Source organism: Mobula hypostoma, chromosome 7, assembly GCF_963921235.1.
Source record: "Mobula hypostoma chromosome 7, sMobHyp1.1, whole genome shotgun sequence".
In the NCBI taxonomy this organism is placed as follows: Eukaryota; Metazoa; Chordata; class Chondrichthyes; order Myliobatiformes; family Myliobatidae; genus Mobula; species Mobula hypostoma.
The window spans coordinates 147,848,514-147,866,783 of record NC_086103.1 but is presented as its reverse complement, the minus strand read 5'-3'; the positions used below and the strand labels follow the sequence as shown (position 1 = coordinate 147,866,783).

General features: G+C 38.9%; 1 protein-coding gene across 4 annotated transcripts in view; it reads right to left on the bottom strand.

Annotated features, from left to right (window-relative positions):
- Positions 1 to 18,270, bottom strand: part of pan3 (poly(A) specific ribonuclease subunit PAN3) — a 210,067-nt gene that overhangs the window by 50,315 nt on the left and 141,482 nt on the right. For all 4 annotated transcript variants that reach the window (XR_010018733.1, XM_063054249.1, XM_063054250.1 and 1 more), the window contains one exon: positions 16,302 to 16,452. Coding sequence is in view for 3 of the 4 variants with exons in the window: in XM_063054249.1 (XP_062910319.1) it covers positions 16,302 to 16,452 (151 nt within the window). In the remaining variant the exon portion in view is untranslated. The remainder of the gene's footprint in view (positions 1 to 16,301; positions 16,453 to 18,270) is intronic.

Below are 18,270 nucleotides of genomic sequence, written 5' to 3'. Positions count from 1 at the left end.
ACAGGTGGGTATTTGTAAGTTCTAGGATTAATTCAAAAGATAAAGCTATTTATAGTAAAATGAATGGGAACTCAAACAGATCAAATATGATAATGATATAAATAAAATGCTGAATGCATTTACAGACAAATAATAAAGATGGATAGGATCCATTTGAAGTAAAAATTCAAGATTAAGATTGTTTTATGTCATTTACAGTACACAAGTTTGTAAAGAAGAACTAAATAATTATTACTCTATCTGGTGCAGCACAAAAAAAAACACAAGATAAAGAACACAATAATAATTAAAAACAAAATAAATACAAATACACAAGATAGTTTATATACATACATTGGCTGGATGTCCATAAGTGCGCTAGGTGCAGGAGTGGCTGTACGCAAGGTCACTGACAAGAAATGATAGGAAGTGGCGGGGGTTGAGGGTGTGGATGGGTGGGATAGTGGGTGGAGGTGTTGATCAGTCTTACTGCTTGGGAGAACAAACTGTCTTTGACTCTGGTGGTCCTGATATAGATGCCATGTAACCTCCTCTCTGCTGGCAGTGCGGCAAACAGCCTTTAAGCAGGGTGGGTGGGATCCTTCATGTTGTTACTGGCCCTTTTACAGCACCATTGTTAATGGATAGTGATCCCAAATTGTATTAGCATACATATCAAAATTTGCATTCAGTTCCAAAGAACAACTGTCAATGATTACAAACAAGAGAAAATCTGTAGATGTTGTAAGTCAAAACAACACAAAATGCTGGAGGAACTCAGCAGATCAGACAGCATCTAATGAAAAAAATAAACAGTTGACGTTTCAGGCAGAGACCCTTCATCAGGACTGACTGGTGATGAAGTATAACAATTACCATAAGCGATTTCAGGTGGTTAATAGGTTATGCAAAAGACAACAAATGAAACTGAGTTGAGTGAAATAAGGTATGTTTTGAAGAAATTGCATGTATAAGCAAAATGGCACTGGAATAGAAGAACTGAGTGATTCCAATTTTGAAATGCAGAAATCTGAATTTCTGGCAGAGAAAGAACACATGAAACCCCAAGTTTAAGAACTAAGTTAAGGGCTTCAAAATTTGACAAGCCAATGCTGCACCTATAAAATTTGCAGCATCGTGTTTTAGGAAGGAATGTCAAGGCCACAAATAAGATGCAGAATAAATTTGCTATACTGTTATGACACAATAGGGTAAACAGATGTCTTTTCAAATTAGAAAAAAGGCAGATGAGACCTAAATTTAAGCATTTAAAATTGAAAGGCTTTCTGTTGAGAGATAAAGAAAACCTATTTATATAAATTGATGAGCCAGTAATCAGATATTCTAAACGAAACAAAGGGAGAACTTATGGCAACAATGATATCGTCTATAATATAGAAGCAAAATGCAGGCTAGCTTTGTAATTCAATGTACGTATCTGAAAGAGCAGAGAATCGGGACCTAAGTAGACTTTCTTTTAAAAAGCCAGAGATAAGGGAGACAAATGGAGAAATGTTCAAAATGTTAATGAGAGAGGAGAGAGATAACGAAAAGAGACACAATTCAGAGTATTGACAGACCGGTTGCTTTGAACCTAAACGGTTTGAAGTTTGATGGACAGGCGATACCCCAGCAGGGGGATAAAAAGAGCAGGTTCGCTAAGGCACGACACACGCCACGAGATCATGAGACCCTGGAAGAGCGGTATGCCCCCACAAGTTGGTGGGAGTTTGGAGGTCTGGTTCGAGGGAACCGACCATAGACTCACAGAGTGAAAAGGTACGATCGGCGGGAACCTGGTGTGTGTGTCCGCCCTTGCCTGGGTGCCGGGTTCACCACGGAAGAATGGCCGTATCCAGAACGGAGGAGTCATAGTCGGTGACCACAGAAGACATAAAAGGGTCTGCCCGAAACCACCTGTGAACATCAAAGGTCTGCTTGAATCAAATTTGCATTCTCTCTCTCTCCAACGGCACAACAGCGATTACTGCGAACTGTACTAAGCTGAACTGAACTCTGCGTCACTTGAGACTGATCATTTTACCCCTAGACTGCGATAGAGCTTGGTTGATTCCTATTACCCTAGTTCTGTATACGTGTGTTTTATCATTGCTAACCTGTTGCATTTATATCCGTACGATTAGAGTACGTGTTACTTATTTCTTTAATAAAACTTTACTAGCTTCCAGTAATCCAGACTCCAACTAGTGGTCCATTTCTGCTGGTTTGGCAACCCAGTTACGGGGTACGTAACAGCACAAAGAAACGGGCAAGGTTGAGGACCAGAAACACAGTGGTTGGCCACGGAAACTGAGTGCAGCAGCTGTGAGAAACATCAAACTGACGTCTTTTCTAAATCAGAAATCCAATACTGCTGTCAGCTCTGAACTCACAGAAACAACTGGAACCCAAGTACATCCCTCTATAGTCCAGAAGAGCCTTGTAAGAAAAGGAAGTGGGAGAGGGGAGCAGAGGAAATTGGGCAAACAATAAAAGTAAGCAAATAGCATTTAGAATGAAAGTGAGTCTTCAGACATGAAGCCCAGAGGAGCCAGAGCAGGTCCACAGCCTCAGCTCGGCACATAATGGAGTAAATGTCATGGAGCCGACAAACCCAGAACCCAGAGCAGGCCCACAGCCTCAGCGCAACAGAATGGAGTAAACGTTGCAGAGCAGTGAGCAGAAATTTCCTGCCCCTAATCTCTGGTGGCAACACCTTGTTGCTTCAATCCATCTGGCCTGCCATTTAAATTGCCTAAACATCAGGTCCTTCTTTACACTAAGACCCGAACGCTATCATATCGATATTTTCTGGGCCCGGACCCTGACTCCACATTTTGGCCCGTACCCGACCTTTTCAAATTGGCCTGGTGCTTAGATTGATCAAAGCTCATTCTCAGTTCAGGTTGATGGGCTCCAAATCTGCCTCTGCCTTTTCTCCACTCCACACGTTTAACTCCGTCTCAAGAACGTCGCTACCTCACTCCAACTCACATCCGCACGCTTCGACCCTCTACTCAGCCTTGCCTTCGCTCGCTCTCCCTTGTTTGCAGTGATCATTTACCACAATTTTTTCTTACTGAAACAAGTTATTAATATTTAGTTATATTTCTTGAGTCGCCTGCCTTCAGCAGCGCTATCTTAAACTGGTGCTGAACAATGGGAGCAAGTGCTCTTGACTGACAAGTCAAAATTTGAAATTTCTGGCTCAAACAGGAGGCAGTTTCTCCATAGAAAAGCTGGAGACTGCTACATGGATGAGTGTTTGCATTCAACAGTGAAGCAAGGCAGAGATTCCCTGCAGGTTTGGGGTTGCATTTCTCCGAATGGAGTTGGTGATCTGATCAGAATTAATGGAACCCACAATGCTGAGAAGTACAAGCAGATTCTCATCCATTATGCAATAGCATCAGGGAGGCATCTGATCGGTCCCAACTTCATTCTGCAGCAGGACACTGACCCCAAACACACAGCCAAGGTCAGAAAGAACTAGATTCAGTGGAAGAAAAAGAAAAGGAGTTCTGCAACAGATGGCATGGCCTCCACAGAGCCCCTGATGCCAAAATCATCAGAGGCTATCTGGAATTACCTGGAGAGAAAGAAGCAAGCAAGACAGCCAAAGTCTGCAGAAAAACTGTGGCAAGTTCTCCAAGATGCTTGGAACAACCTATTAGTTAATTTTCTTATAAAACTGCACAACAATCTACCCAAGAGAATTGTTGCAGTTTTAAAAGCAAAGGGTGGTCACACCAAATACTTGATTTTAGTTTTTTAAAAAATTGTTCTTTATAGTAATTCCTTTGATATTTAGAAACTTCTACTTTCATTAATTTTGAAAACATGTTCACTTCATAGTTTTATTTAACATGTGCCTAAGACTTTTGCACAATACTGTAGATTCTTCTGACATTCCAAGTACATTTATGTTTTTATTTCCGGATGCTAACTTTTAACTCCAGGCTTATACAATCAAATGACTAAACTTAAAATATTCAAGATTAATCCAAACTCTGGATTACCCTTTCTGTTTTATTACCATTATTCTGATGCACATTATTTTCAACAGTTTTGGTAGATTTCACCCACTATATTCAGCTCTGGCTAGATTTCATCTGATCACAAGACATAGGAGCAGAATTAGGCCTTTCAGCCTAACGAGTCTGCTCCACCATGTCATCCTGGCTGATCCTGGATCCCACTCAACCCCATACACCTGCCTTCTCACCATATCCCTTGATGCCCTGACCGATCAGGAAACAATCAACTTCCACCTTAAATATACGCACGGATATGAACTCCACCGCAGTCTGTAGCAGAGAACAGAATCTGGTATACCAAATTCAGCTTAGCACTAGAAAAGATTACTGGTCTTCAATATAAAGAAGTGAATTACTGGGGTAAAGATATTAAATGATGAGAACAGGTGCAAAAATATTTCTTCAAATATAAAAAATTAACTGTCACCTAATCAACTGTTTGAGGTGATAAAATGATCAATTAGGGCATTTACAGATGAAACGGGTGTAAGAGTTCAAGACAAGAAGGCAATCTTCTAAACTGGAGCCAGACTACAGCCAAGCTGCTCAGGAGCACAGCTTCCAAAAAAAAAAGTAGTGAAAATCCAAAAGGTGTCTCCAAAAAGCTGTTGAAGCACGATCAATTGAAAATTCAGAACTAAGATCACTATAAAAATACCTTGGGTAGGTCTGAGACATAAATATTATGAAGATAAAAATCAGTCATGTCTTACCAAGTAAAACAGGTAATGGTTTGTTTCTTGAGAGAGCACATGCTCAAAAATTTAAAAAAAAAGAAAATGAGGATAGAGCAGCAACTTGGAGGGAAAAAGTCAATGTTTTGTTTTGAAAAAGAAGTAATGGCAGTGGATTTAAATTGGCTGGGACAGGCATTTGTACCGAGGGAAAGGAATTGCTATAAGATAAACTGGTACAGGTATTGTAATATTGTGCTGGGTATTCAGCAGTTCTGTAGGAATAGAATAAGACTCTCATAGTCAAAAAGTAAGCCCAGCGGATTAGGACAGAAGCTGGAGAAAGTTTAAAATTCAGTACCAAGGAAAGAGGAAAAATAGACAATGCAGAAGAGACAGCTAGACAAATAGGTACACGGAGCTTAGAAAAATAGAGGGCTATGGATAACCCTAGGTAATTTCTAAGGTAAGGACATGTTTGGCACAACTTTGTGGGCCAAAGGGCCTGTATGGTGCTGTAGGTTTTCTATGTTTCCACAATCTCCACATATCCATTTGGAGATCAGGTTTTTGGAGATGAATAGCTTAACTAGTTGTGTGCTGCAAGTTTAAACTCAACCTACATCAGCAGTCTGGAAAAAAACTGTACAAATCAAGGCTCAAACCAAACAAAACTCTCACAGCCTCAATTAGCTATGTTACACAATAACAGTCAACTATGGTGTACACATAACAGTTAACTAAATTCTAAAACAAAACTGCAACACTAAGAGGAAATACTCTGCCCACCCTATTCTGTTCATCTGCAGCAGTACCTCACAACAGTCCTCAGGGAATCCCCTACATATTACAGAGAGCATTTCTTTCCCCAAAGATTTATGCTTAACCAACTATTTACTTCTTCTGAAAGCAGCCTAAATTTGCTTAAGTTCTGGTTGTCCTTTATAGATGGTTGAACATGGTATTATAGAACAATGAATAATAATGAACAATGAATATAGAATAGCAAGAACACATTTTCTTACACAAAAAGGGAACTTTGAAAACCAATGCTGAGCACACTTCTTTCATCCCTCCAATCACGGGTGTATATGCATCATAATGTTGCTACAAAGTCTCCACTGGAACTTTTAAAGTTAAATCAAATGAACATACACCATAATAAAAACAGAAAAGGCTAGAAATCTGACGCAGCACACACAAAATGCTGGAGGAACTCAGCAGGCCAGGCAGCATCGATGGAAAAAGAGTAAACAGTTGACATTTCCGGCCAAGTCCCTTCATCAGGACTCTAATGAAGCTGGAAATACTCAGCAGGGTGAGAGAATACCATGGAAGGAGAAATAGAGTTAATGTTTCTGATTCCCTTCGTCAGAAACTGGACTCAAGAGAACTGATTATATTAATTTCTGAAGAAAGCTCATTGACCCAAAACATTAATTCTGTTTTTCTCTCTCCACAGATGCTGCCTAACTTGCCGAATATTTCCAGCATTTTTGTTGCTATTCGATAATTATTTTCTATAAGAATCAGGCTTTGCACTTCTAGCAAGATTATCAGTACTAATTTCGTTATCACTAGGTAAATACAAGGAAAGAGGGTGAATAGAAATTAAAGGTGGAAAGAGGGTAAAAAGGGAAGGTACAAGGCAAAGGGGACTAAAGTAAAGGAAGAGTGATAAGAGTGAGAAAAAACAAGTTGTGCAAAAGCGGAATAGAGGGAGTGATATGCGTGGAAGTGAAGATGGGGAATATGACATGCAAAAGGGAAAGTGCAAAGGAATGTGCAAATGAGGGGGTATGGAGAGGAGGGCAGAGGAAGTAAAGAGGAAACTGAAACTGATAATGGCAAAGAATCATAGAAAGAGAAAAGGAGACAAAGACAGAGATGAAAGAGCATCAAATTTTCAATAAATACATAAAGAAGTGATACAGAAAGCCACATGAATAGGTATTATAAAACTTAGTAGGTTATTAAATAGTTTATTATAAATCTGTGCAGATTGGTGGTAACGCATCCCCCTTGCTGATGATCAACACTGGCACACCTCAGGGGTGTGTGCTCAGCCCACTGCTCTACTCTCTCTATAGACATGACTGTGTGGCTAGACATAGCTCAAATACCATCTATAAATTTGCTGACGATACATCGGTTGTTGGCACAATCTCAGGTGGTGCCGAGGGGGCATACAGGAGTGAGATATGCCAACTAGTGGAGTGGTGCCGCAGCAACAACCTGGCACTCAATGTCAGTAAGCCGAAAGAGCTGATTGTGGACTTCAGGAAGGGCAAGACGAAAGAACACATACCAATCCTCAGAGTTATCAGAAGTGGAGAGAGTGAGCAGTTTCAAGTTTCTGGGTGTCAAGATCTAAGGATCTAACCTGGTCCCAACAAATCAATGCAGATAAAGGCAGCAAGATAGCGTATATACATCATTAGGAATTTGAAGAGATTGGCATGTCGACAAATACACTCAAAAACTTCTATAGATGTACCGTGGAGAGCATTCTGACAGGCAGCATCACTGTCTGATATGTTGAGGCTACTGCACAGGACCAAAAGCAGCTGCAGAGCATTGTAAATCTAGTCAGCTCCATCATGGGCACTAGCCTACAAAGTACCCAGGACATCGTCGGGGAGCCGTGTCTCAGAAAGGCAGCGTCCATTATTAAGGACCTCCAGCACCCAGGGCATGCCCTTTTCTCACTGCTGCCATCAGGCAAGAGGTACAGATATCTGAAGGTACACACTCAGCTTTTCAGGAACAGCTTCTTCCCCTCCGCCATCCGATTCCTAAATGGACATTGAACCCTTGGACGCTACCTCACTTTTTAAGAAAATATACAGTTTTTATTTTTTGCATGTTTTTAATCTATTCAATATACATATACTGTAATTGATTTACTTACATTTTTATTATTATTTTTCTCTTCTATATTATTTATTGCATTGAACTGCTGCTGCTAAGTTAACAAATTTCACATCACATGCCGGAGATAATAAACCTGATTCTACTTCTAAAGGCTTTCTTCACTGTTACATACCCCGTGGGTATCTTGTGACTGTCTTATGACCATGATGTAATGGTTTTGTGATGGTGGAGTGATGTAATTTTCCCGCCAGTGTGCGGTCACAATGTAATTTTCCCGCCGATGTGAGGTCACGTGATGACATGTTCACAACAGGTATAAAAGGGAGACCCCTGGTGTGACGCAGTTAGTTTCAATTCAGTTGTTTGCTTCGTTAGTTACTCCATTATGCTGCATATTCGTCTCATGACGCAGTTGCGTTTTAAAACGGAGTTTTACTTTCTATTGTAAGGTACAGAATTGTTGTGCCGGCAGTTTTGCCAACGGTTGGCAGTTTTGTTTGGCGTATCTTTGATTTACCTTTACAGTAGTATTGGAGAGTGACGACCTTACTAAAGTACAAGAACCTGAAGGATCCAATGAAGTTGGAGTAGTTTGGCAGTTTTATAAAGGATCGACCTCAATGAGCATTCATTCAGAAATACTGACCTGTATCTGAGATAACTCCTGCAAGAGCAGGGAAGTTTGTGCAGTGTTCACTCACCAAGAAAAGGTCAGTTCCTTTAAGCCGTTTTATTTCCTTCATCGTGAACCCTTTGGAGAATCAGCAGATACGTCACATCTTCGAAGAAATCCGGTTCCAGGGAAATCTCTCCTTATTGACCATGTAAATCACTTGGCCTTTCGAATTTACCAATTTAAGAACTGTTCCAGAGCTGCCGTATAGCAGTTAACTTCCGGTTAAGTTAATAGTTTAAATATTTTTCTGCTATTGTTGAGCAGAGTTTAATAAATGTTTGTTTGTTTATAAAACCTAACTCAATGATATATTCATTGTTGCCGACCACATAACATCACTTACAATGGGAATACTTCAGCCTGACAACAGGAATCTAATTTTATCTTTTCCTTAATAATATAAATAAATGCATGTTACGCATACTATGCGGAATTAATTTGGGATAAAGCAACAAAACAAAAATAAATAGGAAAAATTGAAAATCGTTACAAACGTAAGAACTATGCATTACTTGAGCAACAACAGAAATGATTGTATTTAAAGCATTCCACTGAAATACTGAGAGAAAGCTGGAACATACCCTTGTATACAACATACAAAATTCAACCACAAAAAGTTCATGTTTGATATTAACCTTGTAACAAGTAAATAATTTTAATTGCTTTACAGTATTCATATTTTAGTTCTGTCTGCAATTCTGAAGCAGAGAGAATTTACACTTATTTGTGATGCCAATATGTACATTTTGTCCTGTTGTATGTACTACAAGTGCAGTTGTTTTCTGTGGCTTTGCACCATAAGGCAGGAAACACTGGATATTTAGAAACCTGATTAACAATAGAAACAGGAAGTGAGTGCTCTCAATTCAACAAAGGGTTTTCATACAAACTTCAGAACCTCATGCTGCTTCGCCAGATGCAAAGCTGGAAAACTGCAGAATCTGGAACTCCAAAATAAAAAACAGAAAATGTTGGAAATATTCAGGTCAGGCAACAGCTGTGGAATGCTTCAATGAAGTGCTTCCATTAGACATGCCTACCATTCCTCTTTTAGTATTCCAAATACATCATTCTCTCCATTCACCCTTCCTTCGCCACCCTACCATAAGAACACAAGAAATAGGAGCAGGAGTAGGCCATCTGGCCCATCAAGCTGCTCCATCATTCAATAAGATCACGGTTGATCTGGCTATGGACTCATCTCCACCTACCTGCCTTTTCCCCATAACCCTTAATTTCCCCTTCTGTGCAAAAATCAACCTAAACTGGTCTTAAATATATTTACTCCATTGCTTCATTGGGCAGAGAACTCCACAGATTCACCACTCTGAGAAAAGCAGTTCCTCCTCATCCCTGTCCTAAATCTACTCCCCCAAATCTTGAGGCTATGTCCCCTAGTTCTAGTCTCACCTACCAGTGGAAAAAACTTTCCTGCCTCTATCTTATCTATCCTTTTCATAATTTTATACATTTCTATAAGATCTCTTCTTATTCTTCTAAATTCCAGCGAATACAGTCTCAGGCAACTCAATCTCCCTTCACAGTCTAACCATCTCATCTCTGGAATCAACTTGGTGAACCTCCTCTGCACTGCCTCCAAAGCCAGTATATCCTTCCTCAAGTAAGACCAGAACTGCACGCAGTACTCCAGGTGCGGCCTCCCCAGTGCCCTATACAGTTGAAGCATAACCTCCTTGCTCTCAACTTCAATCCCTCTAGCAATGAAGGCCAACATTCCATTTGCCTTCTTGATAGCCTGCTGCACCTGCAAACCAACTTTTTGTGATTCATGCATAAGCACTCCCAAGTCCCTCTGCATAGCAGTATGGTGTAATTTTTTAACCATTTAAATAATAATGTGCCCTTTCATTTTTCTCCTTCCGAAGTGGATTACCTCACATTTACCAACATCGTACTCCATCTGCCAGACCCTTGCCCATTCACTTAACCTATCTACATCTCTGAATAATTGAAAAGTAGAGTAAAAGGAAGAATTGAATTGGGCATCAGGATTGTCTTGAAGATTCTTCCTAAATGCAATTTCAAAGCTGCACAAAAGTATTTATGCCTGCTGGTTAACAAGTGAAAAACATGCATCCAACTTCAGAACTAAAGACTTGTAATATACTGTTCATCATGGAGGTTCAGTAGCCTTTACTGCAAACATACAGTAAGTGGAATTAAATGCACTTAACTTTTGATAAAGGATGTTGGAAATCCAACTACATATAAAGCACCATCTACTCAAAGTTTTGGTAAAAAGCAAATATTTTTTTTTCTGTCAAAGCAGTAAAGCCTTGGGAAAATATCTTGAATCAAGACCAAGGAACAGATTGTGGATTTCAGGAAGCAGAAGCTGGAAAAACACAACACTCCTCATTGAGGGATCAGTAGTGGAAAAGGTGAATGGCTTCAAGGTAGTCATAGAACATATAGTACAGCACAGGAACAGCCCCTCAGCCCTCTCTGTTGTGCCAAACCAAATAATTTAGTTATCAAGTGGCCAACTAAACTAATCCCTTATGCCTACACAATGTCAATATCCTTCCAGTTTCCTCACACCCATGTGCTTATCTGAACACCTCTTAAAGGTCACAAAAGCCTATGCCTCAGGCAGTACATTCCAGGCACCCACCACTCTGTAAAGCACTTGCCTCTCTCATCTCCTTTGAAATTACCCCTCTCACCTTAAATGCATGCCTTCCAGTATTAGGAACAAGATACTGATTCTTCTATCTATGCCTTTCAATCTCATAAACCTCCATCAGATCCCCCCTCAGCCTCTGCCACTTCAGAGAAAACTACCCAAATTTGTCCAACCTCTCATTATAGAACATACCTTCTAATCCAAGCAGCATCCTGGTAAAGATCTTCTGCACCCTCTCCAAAGCCTCGACATCCTTCCTATAATGGGGCAACCAGAAATGTATGCAATACTCCAGATGCGGTCCAACTAGAGTTTTATAAAGCTGCAACATAACTTCCTGACTTATGAACTCAATACCATGACTAATAAAGACAACATGGCATATACCTTCTTAACCACCCTACCAACTGCCATTTCTCCAACCATATGAGTAACTGATCTATATCCCACTGTATTCTTTGCTAGTCATCTACACTATCCACAACACCAATCTTCATAGCATATACAAACTTACTAACTCACCCATCTACATTTTCATTCAAGTCATTCAAATACATAACAAACAGCAGAGGTCCCGATACAGATCCCTGCTGAACACCACTAATCACAGACCTCCAACTAAAATAAATCCCTTCAATTACTACCCAGTTTTCTCTGGGCAAACCAGTTCTGAATCCAAACATCCGATATACCATGAATCCCTTGCATCTTAATCTTCTGGATGAGCCTCCCATGAGGGACCTTAGCAAACACCTTACTAAAATATACTTAAGACATCATCTAGCTACCTTTATCAATCACTCTCGTCACCACATCAGAAACTCAATCAAGTTAATAAAACACAACTTACCCTGTATAAAGTCATGCTGGCTCTCTTTAATTAGACCGTGGATTTTCAGATGCTCACAAATCCTAACCTGAAGAATTCTATCCAGCAATTTCCCTACCACTGACATGACTCACCAGTCTATATACTGTTTCCAGGATTATTCCTAGTTCCCTTCTGAGTAATGGAACAACATTAGCTACCCACCAATCCTCCAGGAACTCACCTGTGGCTAGGGAGGACACAGATATTGGTCAAGGACCCAGCAATCTCTTCACATTCCTCTCTCAATAACCTGGGATATATCCCATCGGGTCCTTGCTTATCCTGATATTTTGTAATAAATGAAGTTTCAACCTAATAAAATATCTTTTGGTCTGAAACTGCATTTGCACATTGACATTATGGATTTTGTTACTTTCCCCTACTCAGAATATTTATAATTTTAACATACATTTCCTGTTTATATTCCCACAATGCATACCAATTACATATTACATAGCTTCTATTCCCTTAATCCATGCTCTTTTCCAGTAATTGAAATTTTCTCAATGCTACAATGATAACTAATTTTCAGAAGTATTTAATACATCGTATAACGAAGTGCAAAAGCAATTAAAGGCATGTACATTCTATGCCACGTTCTGAAGTGTTTCTAATATCCCCTATTTTGTTATAATTAACAAGGACCTACTTTAACAGTGGGGTGAACTTCAAATAAATATTGCAACTGCATTACAGAGAGCAGTCACAAGATCACAAAGTGTTCATTACATTATTTGCTGCATTAAAAGGCATCTTACAACACTTACTGGTTACAAAAGTTACAGTTTATAAACTAAGACAGTGAACATGACAGTCTACATCATGGGACTAGTTATGGACAGAGTCAGCAGGTTTAAAGTCCTGGGTGTTAACATACAAGATGAGCCCAGCAAATAAATGCTATTATAAGGAACGCACACCAGTGTCTTTACTTTCTAGGAGGTTAAGGAAATTCAGCTTCTCACTGAACACCAAGTATCCTGACTGGTTGCAGCATGGTTAGGTACGGCAATTTAAATGCACAGGAATGCAAGAAGCTGCAGAGAGTGGTGGATTCTGGCCAATACATCATGAATACGTTCCTTCCCACCATCGATAATATCTACAGGAGGCTCTGCCTCATAACGGGAACATCCAAAGATCCCTACTAAATGGGCCATTCCATTTTTTTCCCACAGCTACTATCGAGGAGGAAGTACAGAAGCCTCAGGCCACATCACCAGGTTAAAGAAAAGATACTTGCTTTCTCGCATTTGATTCTCAAACCAACTGGTTTGAGTGGTAATCCTGATTAGCACTACAATTTATCTACTCTGTGACTACTAATCATTTTGCACTTGTATATAGTGTTTTTTTCTTATTAAAATTATGTATAATTTGTGTAATTTATGATCTTCTTGGGAATGTGCTTACATGAGTATCAGCCTGTGATGCGGCTGCAAGTTTCTCATTGCACTTTACATACGACAATAAACTCTTTGACTTCTAGAAAATTTTATTTATCATGTCAATATCCTATAAAGTGTGTGGAGAAAAAAATCATAACCAACAGGACATGGGTCATTTAACAGTCACATTGAGTAAAATGATAACTGAAGTTTAGGTGACAGGTCCTTAAAGAAAAGAACATTGATAGAACACTTATTTTCACAATACAAGTTAAAGATATTCTCCAGCAATTACTTCTGAAACCAAAATCAGAACAAAGTAGAAATAAACCTGAAATGGGAAAATAAATTAAATTTTGCTGGCCAAATTAATTTCTTGTTAAGCTTAGGGAATTCTATCTCTTGGATAACTCCTCAAAGCACCCGAATGTAATCTGATAATTTTAAATCTTCCATTAGCCCATTAGCTACATCATTACACAGTCAATGCTCAAAGATCAGACCAAAAAGAGATTTAATCAGAGCGATGATTCAACCAAGTCAATGACATCTTAAATGAACAAAAAAAGTCTTCACTACTGCGAAGTCACTTGCAAATAAAAAAATACCTCAAATAATGTGTTCCAGCAGATATACATTTTGACTGCAGTATCTAAATTTGTAAACATTTTTCTACACCAAAGATAGAAGTAGAAAAGGAAGCTGTTGAACCAATGCGATTTACAATGAAACTTTCATATTCCACTGGATAAAAGTAGGCCATTCTGAGCCATAGTCCTTATCTCAATTATTTTCTTCGTCTAACTCCTGTATGCGAGGATAAGAGTACAGAGCCCTTGATGGTTCTAGGAGATTTTCCAGTGTATACCTAAGCCAGTCAATCAAAGGTCATTCCAGACTGAATCAGTAGTCTATGCAGTGAAAGTGGATTGCAGCCAGCACTGCGAAAGTGATGCTACAAAGAGGCTTCAGCTTATTATTGATCCTCCCATGATCAGACAGTCTTTCAATATTCAAAGTGCACATATGTATATTGGCCACCTGGATGAGGTGCTGGAAAAACCACATCCCCACAAGTCAACTCTTTCAGAAGAAAGGAGAAAAGTGGCAAGAAATAGCAAAATAAATATCGAAGGCATTCTATTTCTCTAGTGCATAATGGGAGAAAACTAATATGGATAACTATTTGACCCTGCAGGTTGATTATCATTTCAAAATTTTCTACCTTTTCTCCAGCACTTACATATTGGACTCTCAGCCCATCAAAGTTGGGGATCTGCCTGGTGCCTTTTTCCAACAGGCAGCTTCACAAGCAAACATGTTTTGTTTTTAAACATTCAACAATGCATATTCAAAAAAAAACAACAGTACCCAAGGATAAGATTAAGCACTTCTCACCCCACCACGACATTGCTCACACTAATAGAATAGATGAGAAAATAATATTGACTTGTTTACATAATGTTCATTTGTATAAGCAGTTTTGTGAACAAAATCAGATACTAAAATTGAAATCAGCATAATTAAAAACGGGGAAAGGTAGAAACAATCTAGTTAGACAATATTAGATTATGGCCTAATGGAGGGGTCATCAACCTGAAACATCAATAGCTTCTCTTTGTATAGATGCTGACTGACCTGCTGAGTATTCTGTTTTTCAAATTTCAGATCTCCAGAAACTGCAGTCTTTTTTTTTGAATACTCTATTCTAGTCAAATTAATAAAGGCATCCGTTAGTCTTGCAGGACCATGGATCTGCGCCCGGAAAGTCTTCACTCTCCAGGGCGCAGGCCTAGGCAAGGTTGTATGGAAGACCCGCAGGTGCCCATGCTGCAGGTCTCCCCTCTCCACGACACCAATGTTGTCCAAGGGAAGGGCATTAGGACCCATACAGCTTGGCACCAGTGTCGTCGCAGAGTAATGTGTGATTAAGTGCCTTGCTCAAGGACACAACGCGTTCCCTCGGCTGGGGCTCAAACTCACGACCTTCAGATCGCTAGTCCAATGCCTTAACCACTTGGCCACATGCCCACCGTGCCCATCAAATTATAATACTTCAAATGAGGAAAAATATACTTTACTACAGCATCAGGTCCCAGATGCTTATCACAGCCGAATATAACTGCAAGTTTGAATGAACTGAACATTTTTTAAATTAATTTTCCTATCCAACTGGGTCTTTTCTAACTGAATTGAATTGACTTCATTTCTTACTTCCTTCACATACATAAGGAGTAAAAATCTTTACGCTACATCTCTGTCTAAATGTGCAATTTATAATAATTTGTAAAAAAAACAGTATGTACAACAGGACAGTCAATATAGCATAGAGATACAATTGCATCAGTGTGAATTAATCAGTCTGATGGCCTGGTGGAAGAAGCTGTTCCGGAGCCTGTTGGTCCTGGCTTTAATGCTGTGGTACCATTCCCTAGAACAGTTTGTGGTTAGATTGACTTGGGTCTCCAATGATCCTTTGGGTCCTTCTTACGCACCTGTCTCTGTAAGTGCCCTGAATATTGGGAAGTTCACATCTACAGATGTGCTGGACTGTCCACACCACTCTCGGCAGAGTCCTGCAATTGAGGGAAGTACAGTTCCCATACCAGGCAGTGATGCAGCCAGTCAGGATGCTCTCAATTGTGCCCCAGTAGAACATCCTGAGGATTTGGGACTCATGCCAAGCTTCTTCAACCATCTAAGGTGAAAGAGGCGCTGTTGTGCTTTTTCACCATACAGCCGATATATACAGACCACGTGAGATCCTCTGTGATGTGTATGCCGAGGAACGTAAAGCTGTTCACCCTCTCAACCCCAAATCCATTGATGTCAATAGGGGTTAGCCTGTCTTCATTCCTCCTGTAGTCCACAACCAGCTCCTTTGTTTTTGCAACATTGAAGGACAGGTTGTTTTCTTGACACCACTGTGTCAGGGTGATGACTTCTTCTTTGTATGCGGCCTCATTATTTGAGATAAGACCAATCAATGTTGTATCATCAGCAAAGATAGCCTGCAGCTATTAATGCACGAGGCAACATTACACAGTAATTTCCTTCTCCTTTCACACTTATGGAAGTGTGCAGTCTTTTATTTTGAAAATGAATATAATTTATAAAGTACAGAAGTGCTGTTAAGATACCCACTAGTAGCTTACCTGGAGCTAAGACAGCTGCTGATGGACTGCCCAATGACGGATGAGAGAATAAGGCTGGTGAAAAGGCAGACATATTGGATTGGGACACAGAACTTAGCCTTGGGGTTGATCCTCCTTTTGGGATGAACTCACTTGCAGCTGGATTTGGTGCCTGGCAATAAAACAACATCCTATGCGATTATTCACATCAGACCCTTGAAGTCCACCACCAAGCACTTAACCTAACATTTAAATTTTACAGCATTGCAAAATGTTTATAGCAAGTAAAAACAATTCTAGAAGATAAAAATAAGCCCTTTCACATAAACTCAAACCAACAAGAGGTTTCAGCACTATGCACAAAGTAACAAACATCTTTAATTGGATTATTGCAGAGATTAAGCATCTACACAGTTGACTTCTGTTTGATTATGTGCTCAAATGAAAACAAAAAATGCAAACTAGTTGAAGACCAAGTGAGAAAAGAGAAATAAATAATGAAAGTAGTGTTTCACCTCATAAGAAACTTAAGCTTTCTGTTTACATGTGCAAAATTGTCAAAAATGTACAAATAAGAAAGTACAAGTCTATCTGGCTGCCTTAGTGATTAGTTAGCATCTAGTATTTAGGTTTCATATTTATTCTTTACTTTGCATTAACTGATATTTATAATATAATGTTAAACCTGTGCAACTAAAACAAAGGGAACATTAGACTGATCTTTCTTCTATATTTGTGTAGCATTGAAAATCTTTCTCAATATATAAATACTATAATTACTAAACAAGATTAAGGAAATATGACTGTTGAAGAGATAGAACTTAAATTGTTTCCTTAGTAGCCCAGGAATAATATATTATGAAATTATCTCTAAAACCTATATGGGATTGTTGAATTTTGTTTATTCATTTAACATACAATCAAGGGAATGGATAGAACATTCCTTCACAATCAAAATATAATTTTAAAACGTCAATATTATCAATTACATCAACTATGTAAAAATTTTCTTTGAAACTCACTATTATCAATTTCATTACTAAGTGCCCAAACTGAAAGGTAATGGTGTATTTAGGACATCAGCAATCAGGTGCAACGACACCGAGCCAAAATTTGCAAGTACTTAACTTGTGTTAATGAATTTTGTGAAGGAAGCAATTGTGTGTCCACTAAATGATAAGGCCGGAAGATTTCAAAAATAAGTGACTACACAAGCAAAAAACAAGCAGCTAGAAGAAGACAAGACAAAATAGCAAGACAGCATCTGTAAAGGGAAATTGAGGTCAATGTATTGGACTGGGATCCTTTATACGACATCAAATAGTAGTACAAATATTAGATTTCAATTCCAATGATACATGCTTGTTAAAAGAAAAAACTGAGGAGCAATATATGACGCAAATATTAACTTTATACGTCATTTCAAGAGACAGAAAAGAAATAAATAGTTTCTACTTGAGTGTCAAATATAACCACAGAATAGCTTTATCTAGACCATAGGTTGTGAATCAAAGACTAATTTGTAAAAACAAATCTAATAATAAAACAATTACATTCTTTAATAATAGCTCCCAACCTTTCACTGATAGTTCAAAAGGGGTTCCTTAAATTTGGAGTTCTACAGCAATTTCTTTTCTTAATGAAAGATACAAGTAGTTATTTGTACGAAACCAGCACTTCTATTCATTGAATAACAGGGTGAGAAATTCATTACAGTTAGAGTTACCCAGAATTACTAAACTCATTGAGCAGCTTCATATTTGGATAATTTAATGCAAACTAAAAAGAGAGGATCAATATGAAATATGAATTCTGGGGAAAAAATTAAAATACAAGCTAAATTCTGAAAGTACTCGACTACATAAACTGTATACAAGTTTCAAATTGCTCCTTTTCCACTGATGGTAAAACATCTACTTTGCTTGGCTCTGAAGTATGTGTTAAATGGCATTTCCCATTGACCCCAAAAAAATTCATACAAAATTGTCAT